Source organism: Hypanus sabinus, chromosome 9 (assembly GCF_030144855.1).
Source record: "Hypanus sabinus isolate sHypSab1 chromosome 9, sHypSab1.hap1, whole genome shotgun sequence".
In the NCBI taxonomy this organism is placed as follows: domain Eukaryota; kingdom Metazoa; phylum Chordata; class Chondrichthyes; order Myliobatiformes; family Dasyatidae; genus Hypanus; species Hypanus sabinus.
Window position 1 is genome coordinate 39,634,819 of NC_082714.1, and position 19,708 is coordinate 39,654,526.

Below are 19,708 nucleotides of genomic sequence, written 5' to 3' on the forward strand. Positions count from 1 at the left end.
AGGAATGACTTTTTGGCAGCAATTCTTCCGTGAAGACCTCTTGTGACAAGACTTCTCTGGACTGTAGAGGGGTGTTCTTGGGCTCCAGTGGTTTCTGTGAGTTCAGAGCTGATAGCAATGCTGGACTATTGGATTTAGAAAGGATATCAGTTCAATATTATCTTGCACCTGCTGCACCCAATTTCTTTGGTTAAACCCTGCATTTCTGAACCTCAACCTTGCTGGTTTCTTTTTGCTTCTTTGGAAGAGCTCGGGCAGCACATCTTGAAACTCGTGTCTGCCACAAAATTCCTGCCTGGGAAGGACTTTGTTGATGCAGGATGACCACCTTGTGTCTTTTTGCTCTGCTCACTCTTACCATGATATAAGAATTGATGATTTGAAGGCTAAAACTGTCACATCTGCCACACCCTCACTCTTTGGTTTGGTTATCCTTCTCCATCTGTTACTATTTCACTTAATCAGTGTAGTTCATTCAACTCCTTATTCTATTGACATAAGCATTCTGTTTGTTTGTTTAATCATGGCTGGGCAATATACCTATAAAATAATCAAGTTTTTATTTGAAAAGTAGTCTCTTACTTAGTATGTTGCTTTCTTTAATGTAATCTGTAACATTAAATTATTTGGAAAATGAATGCTTGGATATGTAAAACTTAACTACTGACACTAACACAGAAGACAAAAAATAAACATTTACAACAAAACCTGAAAATAAAATCTAGGGGCCAAAGATTCTTGTTCAGTAACTGTACCTTGATAATAAACTGAACTGACCTCACTGTACAATGCATTTTCTTAGGTGCCTTTAAAATAGAGAGACAGATGCGCTTTCTGGAAAACAAAAGACGACATTGGCGATCATATGAGCAGGATGGCCTTCATCCACTAGTGCGACAAGAGCTGGAGTTCTTCCATCAGAAGATGAAAGAGATGGAAGAGGTAAGTGAAATGTTCACCAGGAGAAATGCTTGGACTGTAAATGTCAGGTTAATGTTCTGAAAAATTGTTTACCAGTTCAGTAGAGGACTTTTGTAAACTATGTTTAGTTACTAGGTATTTCTCATCATTGCATTCTTTGTATAAATATGGTGATGGCTTCATTTTGGACAAAGAATGGTTTTACATGTTTCAGCAATACACACAAAATGCTGGAGGAATTCACCAGGCCAGGCAGCATCTAGGACAAGAGTACAGTCGACCTTTTGGGCCAAAACCTTTTGTTTCAGCCCAAAACGTTGACTGTACTCTTTTCCTAGATGTTGCCTGGCCTGCTGAGTTCTTCCAGCATTTTGTGTGTGTTGCTCCGATTTCTAGCATCTGCAGATTTTCTCGGTTGTGATTGCTTGAGTTATTTTTTAAAATTTATTTCCCATTTGTAAATTAATTTGATCACCACAGTTTTCCTTGGGTACAAATGTCTGATTTAAATGTTGTAATCTTGTACAAATTTGAGTCAGTTATATATTTGTGTGCTTTCCCTGTCACCTCCAGTTTAAGTATGGTGGTATGCTTTCAAAACCAGAGTAGTTTAAAATTGACAGCAAAGAGGTGTATTTGTTGGTGAAACATAAAATGAAAATGAGCATTGGCTCTGAGAATTGGTAACGTCTGTTGCTCATCATTCTGCCCATCCATTTCATACTTGTTCTCATATTTTGTTCATATTATGGCAAGATTTTAAATGTGTCTTATTAACAATTATAATTCATGTAAGAGTAGGGAATTGAGGAATATGTTAAGAATTTTTTTCAGACCAAATGTATCCAAAATAAATATATGGTTACCAGTTATATTTGGGGAAATGAATTTATTCTTAGTATTCATAATTTTATTTGCAAATCACAATGGGTAATTTAGGATTGAAGCTCAAGTGCATCCTGATAGTTGAGATTATTTGTGTGACACTGCAGGTGAGAGTATTGGAATGTGAAGTATTTTGTACTTAATTGTCAGGTCCTTATTTATAACTTTCTGTTTCAGTATGCAGATTTTCAATTTGCTATGCAAATGAATGAAGAACAATATCAGAAGGCAAGTATAAATTCTACATTTCAGGGCAGTTTATAATCACGAACTTTCAAGTTGTACCAAACTTCATGAATCATTTATAAGCAGCTCTGCTTTCATGCTGAGAACCACCTGAATGTTCAATTTACTGATACATCTCCTCAGCAACCGGGGAATTTTAAATAGTTTTGAGTTGTTCTGCCCTTTGGATTGTCCTTTGAAAGTGGGTATGTGAAGATCACACATTAGATTATGACTTGAAATGTTGTAATGAAATGCTAAACTTTAGAATGAAAGGAAAACAAAAATACTGCAATTTTAAAGAAGATATTTGGAAATAATGAGCCTGATATGTGTCTATTAGAATTTGTTGTCAGAAAAGGAAGGATTGATGAACCTCTCGCAGGATTGATGAAAACTGATGTGAGCACAGCAAGAGCATACTCTTTCATGTTGATACTTAAAACAAGGCTCGGCTAATTTCCTCACTGAGTTCTAAAAATGGGTTTTGAACAAGGTCTTGTGCTGTCCTTACTCAAGATAGGTGGATAGTGCTATATCCAGCACTTAAGTTTGTCTTTTAACTTGGAGTTTTCATTGTAAGTGGCATTTTTAGAACAATGGAAAAGTTTCAACTAAGTACTAGCCAGATGACAAAACTTTTGGTGAAATTTTATGGGTCTTCCAAAATATCTTAAATTCTATCTTTTGAAAGTTCTTTGAAATTGTTATTGTGAAGCCATGAGATAGAGAAGTTTTGAGTTTGTTGAATTGGATTAATTATTTTAAGACTGGCATTTTGATATAACTGTATTTTAGGTGTGACCTAAAGCAAACAAGTAACTTGAGTGGTCAGTAGAAATTCTCTGAAGTACCGTAGATTCCGGACTACAGAGCGCACCTGATTAAAAGCTGCACGCTCTAATTTTAGAAAGAACATCAATTTTGTACTTGTATAGGCCGCACCGAATTTTAAGCCGCAGGTGTCCCACGTTGTAATATGAGATATTTACACAGAAAGATATTACACGTGAGAACTTTTCAACTTTTAATTAAATCCGTATGGTAACATAAACAAATACATATTGCAAATGCTTTTTTTCGGACAGTGCCTGTAACACAGCTACTTTTAAGTATACATACGTATCGGTAACACACAAATTACATTGCGTATACTTTTTTACTGAACAGTGCACGAACAACATTCCAATATCTCCTAACGACTGGTAAAAAAATATATATATACTGCAGCCTACCAGGAAAAGTTATTGATGGCCGCCTTCATCTTCCTCGTGCGCACTAAAACCATCAAAGTCCTTCAGTGTCTGAATTGAACAACCTCAGGATCTCGTCACTCACTTCAGTCTCTTCGTTGTCGCTCTCACTTGAGCGCACGCGGTCCTCTTCATCACGCAGCAGTCCAGCCTTTCGAAACCCGTTGGTGATGGTGGATGTTGTTACACGGCTCCACGCATTTAGGATCCACTGGCAGACTTGAGTTAAAGATGCTCTTCGCATGCGTCCTGTTTTGGTAAAGGATTTCTCGCCGCTCGTTATCCAAGTCTCCCACTCAACGCGCAGCGCCACTTTAAATGCCCGGTTCACGCTGATGTCCAGTGGCTGCAAATACTTCGTGGTGCCCCCAGGAATCACAACTGGAATTGAGTTTGTACTCTTGATGGCAGCTTTCACTGAACTTTCATTGTCAGCCGCTTAAAAATCACCATCGGTGGAAGCTTTAGTCCGGATGCTGTGCAGCTCAGAACACAAGTAAAATGTGTTTTCTCATGGCCACTTGTTTTCAGTGTGATGGACGAGTCACCTTTTTTATTAACAGTCCGAGTGAGAGGCAGGTCAAACGTCAAAGGTACTTCATCCATATTTATGATATCATCTGGCCCGATGGAATTCTCCGCTATCTTTGTTTGAGTGAATGTGCGGAAGTTAGCAAGTTGTTCCTCGTGGTTGGGAGGGAGCTGCTGACACAGAGTCGTGCGTACCCTGACGGACAGGCCTTTTCGTCTCATAAATCTAAAACACCATGATGGCTCACCTCTAAAATCTTCGATTTTCATTTTGGTGGCGATTGCTTTAGCCTTCAGTCTGATCTGCACGGTGGAAACACTGCGGCCGCCTGCTCTCTGTGTGTTAACCCAGTCTTCAAGAAAGTTTTCAAATTTGGGCCATCTGCTATGATTACCTCTTTTTGTCGTCTTTTTGCATTGACTCAGTTCTTCACGCTGGCGTCTCCACCGTCTCACCATCGATTCATTTATGCCAAGATTATGTGCAGCAGCTCGATTTCCTTCTTCAACCGCCAGATTGATCGCCTTTAACTTAAAAGCTGCATCATATGCTTTTCTTCGAGTGTTTTCCATGTTGATGAGGGTGAGTACAAATGACTGATTTACAATAATTTAATTGTGAAAGTGCGCTTGATTTATCGTACAATTTCATTGGACCTCTGTGAACTACTCATCAATTTTATTGGTCTACTGTTACGAGGCAAAATGTTTTTGGCGGCATGAAAAAAAAAACATGCATTAGCCGCACCGTAGTATAGGCCGCAGTGTTCAAAGCGTGGGAAAAAAGTAGCGGCTTATAGTCCGGAATTTATGGTATTCTAAATTGGGGGGAGGGGAAGTCAGTGTTTCTCACATTAGTTTTCCTTAAAATCATAATCAGACAATTTTTTGAAATTCTTATATTATTCACAGGCTCTTTGTAAAATTTCCCATATTGTTCCATTATTGAATAAATTTTAAATTTTATCCCTAAGAATTTCTTCATTATTAATAGAAGCAGTAATAAATTGACTGTCCTGCTTGCAGGATGGACAGCTGATTGAATGTGGCTGCTGTTACGGGGAATTTGCCTTTGAGGAGTTGACGCAATGCAGTGATGGTCATCTCTTTTGTAAAGAATGCCTCGTGAGATATGCACAGGAAGCTGTGTTTGGAGCTGGCAAGGTATGAATTGATCTTTGAGATGCTTTAAAAAATAATAATAATAATAATAATAATAAATTGGCAACTCCAGAGCCATGGATGTAATTTATAGAGGAACAGGTGTGGTGCGGGCCATTCACTCTTTCAAGCTGCCTCCACCATCATTAAGATCATTGCTAATCTTCATTGTTGGTGCATTTTCCAATGTTATTCCAGTAATCATTGATGTCACAAAAATTATTAATCAATATTATGAATGAACCTAATGACTGAGGTTTCACAAGCTCTGGAGTGGCGAATTCCAAAGGTTCACTACTCCGGGGGGGAGGGATTCTACTTATTTTGGTGGGGGGTGTTCTGAGTATACACACAATTCACCATTTCAGGAACCAGTCTAGTGAATCTTGGCTGCACTCCCTCAAAAGCTAGTAATCCTTTCATTAATAAGAATACCAAACCTGCATACAGTACCTAGTTACACAAGGTATTACCAAGGCCAAACAATTGCAGTGAATTTTTTTCCTCGACTGTGGTCCTTGTAATAAATGTTAAAGTTCTATTTCCTCTATTAATCAGTTAATGCAATTGCATATTGGTCTCAGTGACATTTGTTTAGGTGCACCTGGATCCCTTTAAATAGTAACATAATCCAATCCCTCACATAATGCCACATTTTTCCACATTAAGTTCCATCTACTATGTTCTGAATCACTTGGTTTTCATGAGCAAAAATGACTGTTGTCCTCTTCAGCACTCTGAATCTGATGTATCTCAAAACTGTTTACTCTGTGTTTTGTGCAAACAAAGAATTTCATAGCACCCTGTTATAAATGTCAACAAACTTGGAAATATGATATTGGTCAAGTACCCTAAACACAATCAAAGGGTTTCATAATATGACATAGGCACTTTTGGATTGAGAAGGAGACTATTTAAGGAAGAAAAGAACTCGTGCTTTCCTGCGTACACAATGACTAAACTCTTCTTGGGCTTCCAGCTGGATACAGGTATCGATTTTAACCATTTTGATGTCTAACTCTGTCATCTTCATCAGTTATGACGTCTAGGCATGTCTAGTCTGGTGGTATTTCTGTCGTCCTGTCGTCCGTCCTTCCTGATTGGTTAGTTCTCATCCAATCATGTTTCTGCTGTCCCACCTTGTTTACAACCAAATTCCAGTCCTTACTTAGAGCTTTGTTGACATTCTTTTCCTTTAGCTTTATTTCAGTGACTTCTGCCTCCAGGTGGTCCCAAAAGCCATTGGCACGGCACAGTAGTTTTATGCCAGCAAAGTCAATCCTATGGCCATTGTAAATGCAGTGTTCTGCTATGGCTGATTTTTCTCCATGTAATTGAACTGGATACACCTCCTGTGCTCCTTGATGGGGGTTTCCACTGTGCATTCCATCTGGCTGATAAATGTTGCACCGCATTCACAAGGAATTCTGTAAATGCCCACCAACCTGAGTCCCAGGTCATCTTTGATCTGCACAAGCTGTGATTTGAGCTTTGTGATTTGAGGTTTGTGGATAGCATTAATGTGGTATTTCTTCAGAATTACTGGTGATCCAGAAACTGGAAGTATAGGGAATACAGATGGTAGCAATGGGGGTGGGGGGTTCCTCATTGTTAGATTTCCTGATTTTTTTAAAAACCCCATTGGCTCTTAAATCAAAGCTTGCACGGGTCAAAGATGACCTGGGACTCAGGATGGCTGATGTTTACAGGATTCCCCGTGAATGTGGAGCAGTGTATATTGGCCAGAGGGGATACACAGTGGAAACCATCATTAAGGAACACTGGAAGTGAATCTGTTTGGGTAACCCAGCCCTGGAGAAATTGATGGTAGCAGAACATTGCATTCACGTTGACCATTGTATTGACTTTGGCACAAAGTCTGCCACAAAGTGTGCCGTGCTGATGGCTTTTGGGACCACCTGTTGGAGGAAGCCACTGAAATAAAACTAGAGGAAAAGAATTTTAACAGATGAAGGTCTCGCTCTAAGTTAAGATCTGGAATTCTGTTGTAAACAAGGTGGGACAGCAGAAACTTGATTGGATGAGAACTAATCGATTAGAAGGACGGACGGCAGAGTATAAATTCCACCAGACTAGACTTGCCCAGGCATCATCCCTGATGAAGATGGCAGAGTTTGTCGTCGAAATGTTGGTTAAAATCAATATCTGTACTTGGCTGGAAGCCCGAGAAGAGCTTTTCATTAAAGGAAGAAATTGGAATTGATAGCAATAAGCTTTATTTAAAAAAAATAACAAGCTGCATTTTTTTGGTAGCTGAATTGTTTTCTTTAAAGTTCAAGTGACTTTCCATGAGGTATAAGCTTTGAATTAAGAATAAAATATTTGAATATACTTCAAGTGATTATTATGTTTAACTATTTAAATTTTTTTTAAAAATCATCTGTTGAAAGTTCTCTGATTTTATGTGGTAACTAAATGCAAACTTTTGTAAACAAAAAAAATTTGAATGTGCAGTAGCCAAAGATGGCTGACCATTGTGTCAATCTTTCCTTTGTTTAAAGTCCCAGCTGAGCTGTATGGATAGCTGCTGTACCTGCACATTCCTCAACGGTGAGCTGGAGAAAGTATTGCCAGAGAACATACTATGCAAATACTATGAGCGTCAAGCAGAGGAGGCGGTTGCTACTGCCTGTGCTGATGAACTTGTACGGTTGGTGTCTGTTTACAGATTATCTCCACTTTAACCAAATTGAGTTTGTATCAGTATTGAAACACCTGTAATATAAAGTTGTATTTTGCAGCATGTGACTAATTCCTCATTATACTATACTCAAATTGTTAGTTAAAATGTTTCCTTATCATAATGTTGATTTAATCTTTTGTTTTTTTTACAAAGCAATCTTTTTCATGATTTGGTGTCTGGTCATTGTGGTTTTGTAGGAAATATGGCAATCAATTTGTGCACAGTGTGCCCTTGGGTTATTTTAACATGTTTGAATATTCATTATTAATCAGACCATCAAGGAAGGAATACAGATCTTTGCAATACTGCCATTGGATCTTGTGTTAGAATAAATGGGGACACGGTTTAACGTTGCATCAGAAAGATGCAACCCTTCCTGTGTGATAGATTCTTGTGACTCCAAAACTTTTTAATGGAGGCAAGAATGCTGTGAGTTGAGTCAATGCATAGTCTACAAGATGTATTTGTGTTGATGAAAATCATTGTCTCTATATGAGAAGTAAAGGCTCGCTCAGTTGGTGTGTAGTTTGATTTGCTCAGCACTTTCATGAAGGCATTTGTCTCTAGAGTCAGCTTTATCCCAAATTTAAATTGCTATTTATTATATGCATTTTTTAAAGGTTTATCCTAAACGATCTAGTGCAAGCATCTAGAACTGCCTAACTTCATGCACATCTTTGAATAGTTTTTGGTAAAGCTCCTTGTACCCTAATATTTTATGTAGCTCAAAATCTACCTTAATCCTGAAGTTAGATTCTAAACTTTGGAACACTTTCTTTGCTAGGAATTCCAAGGGGGGTGGGAGAGGGAAAAGAAACCACTTATCGGGTTGAAAAATAAATTGTGCAAATTGTAAGCTCAGTGGCCCTTTTGTTAGGTACCTCCTGTACCTAATGATGGCTACTAAGTGTATATTCATGGTTTTCTGCTGTTGTAGCCCATCCACTTCAAGGTTTGATGTGCTGTATCAGTGATGCTCTTCTGCACACCACTGTTGTAACACATGGTTATGAGTTACTGTTGCCTTCTTGTCGGTTTGAACCAGTCAATAGACAATAGACAGTAGGTGCAGGTGTAGGCCATTCGGCCCTTCTAGCCAGCACCACCATTCACTGTGATCATGGCTGATCATACACAATCACAAAATCATACACAATATCAGTACCCCGTTCCTGCCCTCTCCCCATATCCCTTGACCCCGCTATCTATAAGAGTTCTATCTAACTCTCTCTTGAATGCATCCAGAGATTTGGCCTCCACTGCCTTCTGGGGCAGAGCATTCCATATATCCACCACTCTCTGGGTGAAAAAGTTTTTCCGCATCTGTTTTAAATGGCCTACCCCTTATTCTTAAACTGTGGCCTCTAGTTCTGGACTCGCCCATCAGCAGGAACATGCTTCCTGCCTCCAGCATGTCCAATCCCTTAATAATCTTACATGTTTCAATCAGATCCCCTCTCATTCTTCTAAATTCCAGTGCATACCAGCCTAGTCGCTCCAGTCTTTCAACATAATACAGTCCCGTCATTCCGGGAATTAACCTTGTGAACCTACGCGTGTCTCTCGTTTTCTCGTGCCCCACAAACGACCAGGAGACACAGAAGATTCTTCAAGAAGTGTTAAACTTTAATTTGCAAATCAAAGCTCAGACAGTCATTGAGCTAGTTGCTGATTGCCCACCGATCCTTGTACATAGCATATAAAAAATCTCCTGGTTTAGTTCATTAGCATATCCAATCTGTCTACAGTTGCGTTTCACAAGTACATCCGCCACTATTGTTTCTACCCATTGACTTAATCATGTTCTAATCTAAATCTCTTAGCTACCTCTCATTAACGCCCAATTATCATCTACATTCTTAAGATTTCATTCTCCTACTAAATTGGATACATGCATAAATTGGATACAAGCTCAAAGCTGACTAAGTAGTTTTGGTTACACAGCAAACAATGCAACTTTTATACTCCAATACCTGCACTTCCTCAATAGCAAGAACGTCCTTCCTCAAATTTGGAGACCAAAACTGCACACAATACTCCAGGTGTGGTCTCACCAGGGCCCTGTACAGCTGCAGAAGGACCTCTTTACTCCTATACTCAATTCCTCTTTGTTATAAAGGCCAGCATGCCATAGCTTTCTTCACTGCCTGCTATACCTGCATGCTTGCATCTGCCATGCATTTGCCCACTCACCCAACCTGTCCAAGTCACCCTGCATTCTCATAGCATCCTCCTGACATTTCACATTGCCACCCAGCTTTGTGTCATCAGCAAATCTGCTAATGTTACTTTTAATCCCTTCATCTAGATCATTAATGTATATTGTAACCATCTGCGGTACTGCACTGGTCACAGCCTGCCATTCCGAAAGGGACCCGTTAATCGCTACTCTTTGTTTCCTGTCAGCCAGCCAATTTTCAATCCATGTTGGTACTCTGCCCCCAATACCATGTGCCCTAATTTTGCCCACTAATCTCCTATGTGGGACTTTATCAAAAGCTTTCTGGAAGTCCAGGTACACTACATCTACTGGCTCTCCCTTGTCCATTTTCATAGTCTGGCCTTTCTCCTCTGACCTTTCATTAACAGGGTGTTTCGCCGACAGAGCTGCCATTAACTGGATTTTTTGTTCTTTGTTTTTTTTTACACATTCTCTGCAAACTCTAGAGATTGTTCATCTCCTGGGATCTTCATGCAGTTTCTGACGTCTCAAACCACCCATTTGGCACCAGCAATCATTCTACAATCCAAGTCACTTGTATCACATTTCTTCCCCATTCTGATGTTTGGTCTGAACAACAACTGAACCTCTTGGTTATGGTTCATTCCATATGATTTGCTGATTAGATAATGAGCCAGTAATGAGGTGTACTGAACAGAGTGGCCTCAATGTGTGTATGTGTATATAGATATATGTGCCTCACTTTTTTGATGAATGTTTGTTCCATAGAAATAGATTTTTAAAAATTCCCTGGAGAGAGACTGGCATACAAATTGGTCTGCGATGTTGGTGCACTGAAGCCTTGCTGTACATGAAATTACCACTTTGTGACCTTACACCAAAAGCCATATTTCGTGCTCATTTGTTGCCTGTTGATTGTTTCTAAAGGAAAATACAATCGTTCTGAGAATGAGACTGGGTTTGGAGAAGGCTAGTGTACAGAAGGCCAGTGATTGGCAAGTGGATGGGGTAGGATCAGTGGATAGAGATTTGATGCTTAGGGAATAGGACATGGAAGCATGTGCCCGGAGGTTGGTGTGGGAGAAGTGTGATATCCAAGTCTTCAGGTTTAAAGTCCTTGGGGTGTGTTTCAAAATCAGTGCCTGTTGTGGGTGGATGGTAGGAGGGCAGTGTCCAAACACCTTTAGCTCCCAAACCAGTCAGGTTCCTTACATAACACCCAGTCCAGAATTGTTTTTTCCCTATTGGGCTCAATCACAAGTTGCTCTAAAAAGCCATCTCGAAAGCATTCTACAAGTTCCTTCTCTTGGGATCCACCAGCAAGCTGATTTTCTAAATCTACTGACCAAAGCTATTTGTTATGCTGTTCTTTGACCAGGAATTGATGAAACCTGTTGTTCTATCCAGTGTTTATGATAACATATACTATAGAATTGACTTAGATTGTAAATCTCATGGGTGACACTCAATTAAAAGATGATAACAACTTTATCTTGTTGTATAAAAAAAGTTTTTTTTTGTTCGTCCCTTATTTCCCAGATCACTGACTTGCATTGAAGTTCAGATCTGAGGTCAATTGATCTTCTGATTTTTGGATTTGGTGTCATAAATGAACCTGAAGGGTGATCATCTGTAGGTCTATCACAACCAGCACAGCCATATTTAAGATGCAGCTAGGTAAATACAGTTCTACCTTGTAAGCCAACAGTCTTTGCTGCAGCAAAGGGTTTTATTTGTATGTTACTAACAATAGTTTCATATGCTACAGTGAAAGGTTTACTACACCCTCACTGGGAAGAGATAGATGAATTTCTGACTTTTTTTTTTAACATCCTGGACAACTAGTATCCCCTGAGAAGATTTTAGGGTTAACTGAATCCTTACATTATAGCGGTTTTGATTTTCAGAAACCTAATCTTTTTTTGAAACTTCAAGACATGTATATTTAAAAGAAGGGGAAGTTAAGCTAATGGGCTCAGAGGTAGAGTAAGACTTCAGTGGAGCTTAAATTTGAGCTAAATGGCTTTCTACGTGTCCTGTAAGATCTCACTTGTTTTCCACATCAGTGCACAATATTTAGCAGAAATTTCTTAGAGTAGTTCAGCAATGGGAAATTGAACTGGTGTGCTTTTTTCTCATTTATTGAGACTTGCTGTAGCTATTTTTTGCTTTTTAATTTATGTAATAAAATTTATTGGGATACAGAGTCGACTAGACCTTTCTGGCACTTGAGCTGTGCAGCCCAGCAATCCCCTGATTTAATCCTGGCCTAACAGGACAATTTACCATGACCAATTAGCCTACAAGCCGGTATGTCTTTGGACTACAGGAAGAAAAGAGAACACGAGGAGGAAACCCATATGGCCACAGGGAAAATGTCTAAACTCTCCTTTCAGACAGCAATTGGAAATGAACCTCAAATGTGCTAAGCAGTACGCTACTATGCTGTAATCCATGACACCCACGATCACTGATCAGCACAGGTTAAGAATGGATTCAAGACTCTATGCATTTCCCCCTCCCCCTCCTACTTTCAAATTTTTTAGTATCTTTCCCTTCAGTTAGTCGTGATGAAGGATCTCGGCCCAAAACATCAACAGTGCTTCTCCCTATAGATGCTGCCTGGCCTGCTGTGTTCCACCAGCATTTTGTGTGTGTTGTTTCAATTTCCAGCATCTGCAGATTTCCTAGTGTATACTGTAATTAGAATCATTTTTACAAAACAGTTTGGTAAATTTTTCAAATGTATTTTTGTATATTATTTTAACTTTATTACTTTCTGTATGTGACATGTTCCAGATGTCCATTCTGCAACTTCCCTGCACTACTGGACAAAGAAATAAATATGTTCAGCTGTCCCAACCCTCGCTGTAGAAAGGTAAGAACTAATACTCATTTAAAGAAAAGTGTTGGTCAGCTCAAATCAATTCAGGCTTGAATGATTTTAATTTAGTATTTCATTCATAACTATGGAGAAACAAAGTGTGTTTTTGAGCTTGTATGGCATCATACAGTTCCATGTGTTGATAGTCATCATTGAGGTAGGGCTAGGTAAAATTGAGGAATGGTGACTAGGAGATAGCTGCTTCTACACTTTTTTTTCCCCCTTCAGGTTTTCTTTTAATATTACAATATGCAATTTGGGTAAAAGGGCAATTAGAGTATTTTCCTCATCTTATTCATTGGTGTAATGGAAAGATATATAAATTGTATCGCCACCAGAAGTCATTCATGTGTTGAATGTATTTTCTAAAATTAATCAACTTTTTAATGAAAAATGCATTCTCATGAAAAATCCTTAGAAATATTGACCCTTGCAGTTATAAATTCAGTGTCTCAGCAATGTATCCTATGCAAAGCTTGAAAACACAAATCAGCTGAATGAAGTATTTAAAGAAAATAGAATGGTACAGCACAGTACCTACGATGTTATGTTGGCCTGCACGGTTTTTAATTTTCAGTAAATTGTTGACAGGGTTTGGAATTATTCTTTTGCTTTCACATGATGCACAATGTTTTGTAAGTTTTACTTCAATACATTTTAAATTTAGAAAATGTGAAAATTTTTGAGGGATGAATACTTTTTACAAGGCACTATGTCACAGTCCAGTAAGTTTAGTTTGCCCAATTTAGAACTTGTACTCGTGGACTTTATCCATTTTTATATTGATTCTAAACTTGACTGAATCATTCTTGCAACTTCCTCATTCTAGCCCACTCCCTTTCTTTCAACTTCCTAGCAACCTTCATTTTATTTTCTAGAATTAACTTTGGTACCAACTGTAGCTGCATAATAATTGAAATGTTTTCTTCAAGGTAGTTCAGGAATTCGGCATTCTTGCCTTACTAATAACGGGTTGGTTGGTCTTGCCATTTTTAAACTCAGCAGAAATTGATCAACAAATTTCTTATCTGCCTTCCTGTTATTTCAGAAATCAGTGTACACTCCCAGCTATTTGATCTCCTTTTGTTCCTCTGTTAATCCTGGAATGATTATGTACTTAAAAGATGAATGAATGTAATTGCTCCTTAGAATTGGAATTGTTTTTTTAGCCAATATTGCTGCATCCTCCCCTACTTTTCATCTCATGTGAAAACATTGCAACCAGGATTGTTGAACTGTCATTCCTATCGGTCATGAAACATCTTTAAGAAATCACAATTCTCCCACATGTCGGTCTCTGTCAAGCCTTTATTTTATGAACTTCTTGTATTGAAGTGTATAATACTAATCACTGAAACTTGTTCCCTTTCCTAGTCTTCAATTCCTGTTCTTCAAAGTCACTTATCTACCTCCGTGACTGATTTATTAAACCTATACATTGCAAATTTGAGACTGCAGTGAGACTCCCAAACCTTTGCCATCTATTGCTGAAATTGTCTCAACTCACTTGAACTCAAATGAAAGCCTATTAGACCGTAAGACATGGGAGCAGAATTAGGCCATTTAGCCCATCGAATCAGCTGCACCATTCAATCATGGCTGATTCTTTTTTTTCTCTCCCTCAGCCCCACTCCCCACCTTTCAGTAACCTTTGATGCTGTTTCCCTTCAAGAACCTAATGAGCTCTGTCTTGAATACACCTAATGACCTAGTCTCCACAGCTGCCTGCGGCAACAAATTCTGCAAATTCACCACCCCAGCTAAAGAAATTTCTCTGCATCTGTTTTAAATGGATGTCCCTCTATCCTGGGGCTGTGCACTCTTGTCCTGGACTCTTACACCATGGGAAACATCCTTTCCATATCCTATTCTTTTACTCGTATATTTTATGCACAAGCACAAGGAATTATGCAGTGTGAATTTAATGTGGTGCAAAGTTGAAAGTGAAGTGATAAGATTGCATGCTTTTCCTTTTTGTATTATCAATAAGTATTTCATGCCCTAACATAGGGTAAATATTTAGCATGTATAGTGAAGTATTGAAATGCCATTACAATCCACCCCAGCAGTTAAAATGCATGAAAATGCCATCTAAAATTCAGTGGAAGCAATATGTCTTAATGGGCCATGACACAATGGAGTATTGTAAAAGATGTGGGAGGTTCAAAAAAATAGTCACTTTACAGTGGAATGCAAAAGTTTGGGCACCCCGGTCAAAATTTCTGTTACTGTGAATAGTTAAGTGAGTAGAAGATGAACTGATATCCAAAAGTCATAAGGTTAAAGATGAATCATTCTTTTCACCATTTTAAGCCAGATTAGTGTATTATTTTTGTTTTGTACAATTTTAGAGTGGGGGAGAAAAAGGACCACCATGCAGAAGTTTGGCACCCCAAGAGATTTGAGCACTCAGATGACTTTTACCAAGGTCTCAGACCTTAATTAGCCTGTTGAGGCTATGGCTTGTTAACAGTCATCATTAGGAAAGGCCAGGTGGTGCAAATTTCAAAGCTTTATAAATACCCTGACGCCTCAAACCTTGTCCCAACAATCAGCAGCCATGGGCTCCTCTTAGCAGCTGCCTAGCACTCTGAAAACTAAAATAAATTAAAATAAATCTCCTCCACAAAGCAGGAGAAGGCTATAAGAAGATAGCAAAGTGTTTTCATGTGGCCATTTCCTCAGTTTGTAATGTAATTAAGAAATGGCAGTTAACAGGAATGGTGGCGGTCAAGTTGAGGTCTGGAAGACCAAGTAAACTTTGAGAGAACTGCTCATAGGATTGCTAGAAAGGCAAATCAAAACCCTCGTTTGACTATAAGAGACCTTCAGGAAGATTTAGCAGTCTCTGGAGTGGTGGTGAAGTGTTCTACTGTGCAGCAACACCTGCACAAATATGACCCTCGTGGAAGAGTCATCAGAAGAAAACCTTTCCTGCATCCTCACCACAAAAGTCAGCATCAGAAGTTTGCAAAGTAACATCTAAACAAGCCTGATGCATTTTGGAAACAAGTCCTGTGGACTGATGAAGTTAAAATAGAACTTTTTGGCCACAGTGAGCAAAGGTATGTTTGGAGAAAAAAGGGTGCAGAATTTCATGAAAAGAACACTTCTTCAACTGTTAAGCATGGGGGTGCATCGATCATGCTTTGGACTTGAGTTGCAGCCAGTGGCATAGGGAACATTTCACTGGTAGAGGAAAGAATGAATTCAATTAAGTACCAGCAAATTCTGGAAGCAAACATCACACCATCTGTGTAAAGAAAAAAAAAGCTGAAGTTGAAAAGAGGACGGCTTCTACAACAGGATAATGATCCTAAACACACCTCAAAATCCACAATGGACTACCTCAAGAGGCGCAAGCTGAAGATTTTGGCATGGCCCTCACAGTTCCCTGACCTAAACATCATTGAAAGTCTGTGGATAGACCTCAGAAGAGCAGTGCATGCAAGACGGCCCAAGAATATCCCAGAACAAGAAGCCTTTTACAAGGAAGAATGGGCGAAAATCCCCCAAACAAGAACTGAGGGATTCTTAACAGCATTTACAAGCTGTGATACTTGCCAACAGGGGTGTTACTAAGTACTGACCATGCAGGGTGCCCAAACTTTTGCTTTGGGCCCTTTTCCTTTTTTGTTATTTTGAAACTGTAAAAGATGCAAATAAAATAAGTAATCTTGCTTAGAATATTAAAGAAATGTCTCATCTTGAACTTTATGCCTTTTGGAAATCAGGTCATCTTTTACTCACTTAGGTATTCACAGTAACAGAAATTCTGCCCAAATTTTTGCATGCTACTGTATGTGGAAAATGGCTTACAACTTGTGGTTGAAAATACTTTTTCAGAACCCGATATGGGTGACCTTCATTGAGTCAGTTCCCCACGACATAAAAATTATCTCAAATGTTTTTGGAAATGCAGAGTATTAATCTAATTCATTTTCAGTATTAAATATCAAGTTCTGAAATGTCCACCAGATGGTGCAATAAGACAGTGTATTGATAGATGCAACAAATCACATGTCAGCTTTGGAAAAACCTATCTGGTTGTGATGCTATGAAGGTTGATGATGATTCATGATATTTTGCTTGAATGTGCTGTATCATTTTGTAGTCCATCCACTTGTACATTGCAAATTATCAAGGAGGCATTTTTAACATAGCATTTTTGACAATTTATATGAATAATTATGTTGAAGGGACATAGTTAATTTGCCATTTGAGAACTTACTTTTGAATTTCATTTACTTGACACCTGATGAGTGCTTCAGTATATTAAATGAAAGTGTGGTGAAGTACCAACTCGTGTATAGAATTTTCACATGAATTTGCTGTTTAATCAGTCCACAGGAAAATATTTATGGTGCAAATTGGCTTAAGTGCCCTCCTTTTCAGTCAGAGAATTATGCATTTTAATGGAGTTGTTAGAAAGGAAGGTGAGATGCCGAGTGAATTGCTCTTCAGATTATTCAGAAGAAGTTGGTTATTACTGTCGTGTGATCTTCCTCGGACTTCGAGAGACTACTACTAGATCCATATTACTTGAGCTTGCCAAAGTCCTCAAGTCTTTTATTTTTCTAATATCTCGTCTTCCACTCTAAAGAGAAAGGCTGCTTCATTTTTCTTTAATTTCATAAACACTTGTTGAGAGCCATGCATGTTTTGATATTTTATTGCGATCCATATTCATAAAATTGAAGTTGGATTAAAACTATTTAAAGGACTTGTACTCAGTCAACACAACACAATGTTATCAGAAAAGTAATCACAAGAAATCAGTTCTTGGCTGACAGCCGTATACCTTATTTATAAAGAATACACATGGAAACCATGGGAAATTATGGCTAAAATCAATGTGCTAAATGCAAACTGTATCTTAGCACTTAAGGAATGAGATTACCCAAGAAGAACTGAGTTGCAGGCCTTTGTATGTATTTCCATAGATGTCTCAGGCCAGTAGTTTTAATATGACACCCCAGAAAATGAAGTACTGAAATCAAAATTTGTGCTATCTAATTCAGCCTGACTGTGCTTCACGAAGTAAAGTTTTAAAAGAAGCTGATTGTATTTTTTTGTAAATATTGTGCCTTGAAATGTATCTGTTACACAAAAATGTCAATTGAATGTACAGTGGTGTTTTGTTGGCTAAGGTTCAGATCTGTTTTTCATCACTGCAATGCTTTGAGACGTGCAGCTTGGAATAAACTCATGATATCTCTGGTCTGAAATTATTCCAAGATGCGTTTGATTCCTGCTGTCAGTGCACTTGTCGAAAAGTTTACAAGTATGATGAGCATGCAAGTTTGAAGTTTCTTGTACAGGCAGTCCCCGTATGTACGAGTTCCGTTCCTGAGACCGTCTTTAAGTTGGATTTGTACGTATGTCGGAACAAGTACAGCCGGTATTATTTAGCGTCAGTTAGTCAAACGTTTGTCTTGGGTATATGGTATATATTTTACCTTTCTATGCATAGAAAACACTTAAGAAACATATGTATTCTAATAATTAAACCACTGCATTGCTTAGTAATAATTAGCTTTCATTAGCAGGGCCTTTCACATACTCCATTATTCTCACTTTATCTTTTATCCTTTAAAATTGTTTTGACCGACTGTAGCCTAACACTTTTCCAATGACTGATGGTGTTTCACCTCTTTCCAAACATTTTATTATTTCCACTTTATTTTCAATCGCGTCACTTCCCGTCAATGGAACAGAAATACTGCGGGCGGCGGGTCCAGACCTCTGCCGGCTCCTGAGGTCTGCTGGGTCGTAAGGACCACCGCATTGAATTCCCCGAGTCCTAAGGACAATCGCTCTGACACAGGTTAAATGGGACAAGTGGGGGCTGTGCTGGGTTTGGGTATTTGATCCTCCACAATATTCCGCATGGGAATTTAAACTGGAGGTGGCAGTGCTTTTTACGAGGTCGAGTTGCAATCTCGATATCAACCTGGAACGGATGGTACGGGAGTCACTGGATCAACATCAACCCGGCGCGCTCAGGTGGGAGCAGTCTGTCTCGAGCCTGGCGCTGATTTCACTGCGCCACCAGCTGACCGGAATGGGGGGTGGGGATCAGGGTCAGGGTGACTCTTGCTAAGAAAAATTTAAGTGAAATACAAAGTTGCACACTGAACACTGTGTCAACAGCAACGACTTAAAATGGCGGACGGCGTTGTGATCCGACTTAAAATGGCAGACAGTGTTCTCCTTCCTCGGTTCGTAGTACGAGTTGTCCGTAAGTTGGATGTTTGTAACTCGGGGACTACCTGTATTTGGAATTCTCCCTTCATGAAAGGTTTAAGATGGCTGATCAGAAGATCTTCCATGATTCAAATCATTAAAACTTGTAAATCTTTTAATCAGAGTTAACAGTTCCATTGAATGCTGTAGCCCTGTGCAAAAACATGAAATATATAATTCTGTAGCTGTTGTCTTTCAGAAAGGGAGTATACAAACTTGATTTATATTTGACATATTGGAGTGCCAGAAGGTGAATTGCCTGGAACCTTGGGTTGTATGGAATAATCCATGTTTGGCTGCTGGAGGAACTCAGCAGGCCAGGCAGCATCTATGAGGGTGGGGTGGGGAGTACAGTTGATGTTTCGGCCTGAAACGTTGACTGTACTTTTTTTCCATAGATGCTGCCTGGCCTTCTGAGTTCCTCCAGCATTTTGTGTGTGTTGCTTAGATTTCCAGGATCTGCAGATTTTGTTTCGTTTTTGCATTTAATACATTAATATATCAGGCCTTACAAATACATTGGAGGACTTTATCATTGGCTAATCATGGAGCCATTTCAGGACTATAATTTCCTTCTTCAAACCCCAGATGGATGTAACGTTTCTGAATTAGCAGCTGATAATTAAAATGGAATCCAGGGCCAGTGGAAGAAATCTCTTGCGACTCCTTTTCATTTTGCCTTTCTTGTTTGCCAATTAAATCTATGAGCAACAAAG

At 38.9% G+C, this 19,708-nt stretch overlaps 1 protein-coding gene across 8 annotated transcripts in view; it reads left to right on the plus strand.

Moving 5' to 3' along the window:
- The window catches only part of rnf216 (ring finger protein 216), a 214,653-nt gene that overhangs the window by 48,400 nt on the left and 146,545 nt on the right, over positions 1-19,708 (plus strand). For all 8 annotated transcript variants that reach the window (XR_009513929.1, XR_009513930.1, XR_009513931.1 and 5 more), the window contains exons 9-13: positions 803-942; positions 1,984-2,034; positions 4,842-4,979; positions 7,499-7,647; positions 12,662-12,740. Coding sequence is in view for 3 of the 8 variants with exons in the window: in XM_059979517.1 (XP_059835500.1) it covers positions 803-942; positions 1,984-2,034; positions 4,842-4,979; positions 7,499-7,647; positions 12,662-12,740 (557 nt within the window). In the remaining 5 variants the exon portion in view is untranslated. The remainder of the gene's footprint in view (positions 1-802; positions 943-1,983; positions 2,035-4,841; positions 4,980-7,498; positions 7,648-12,661; positions 12,741-19,708) is intronic.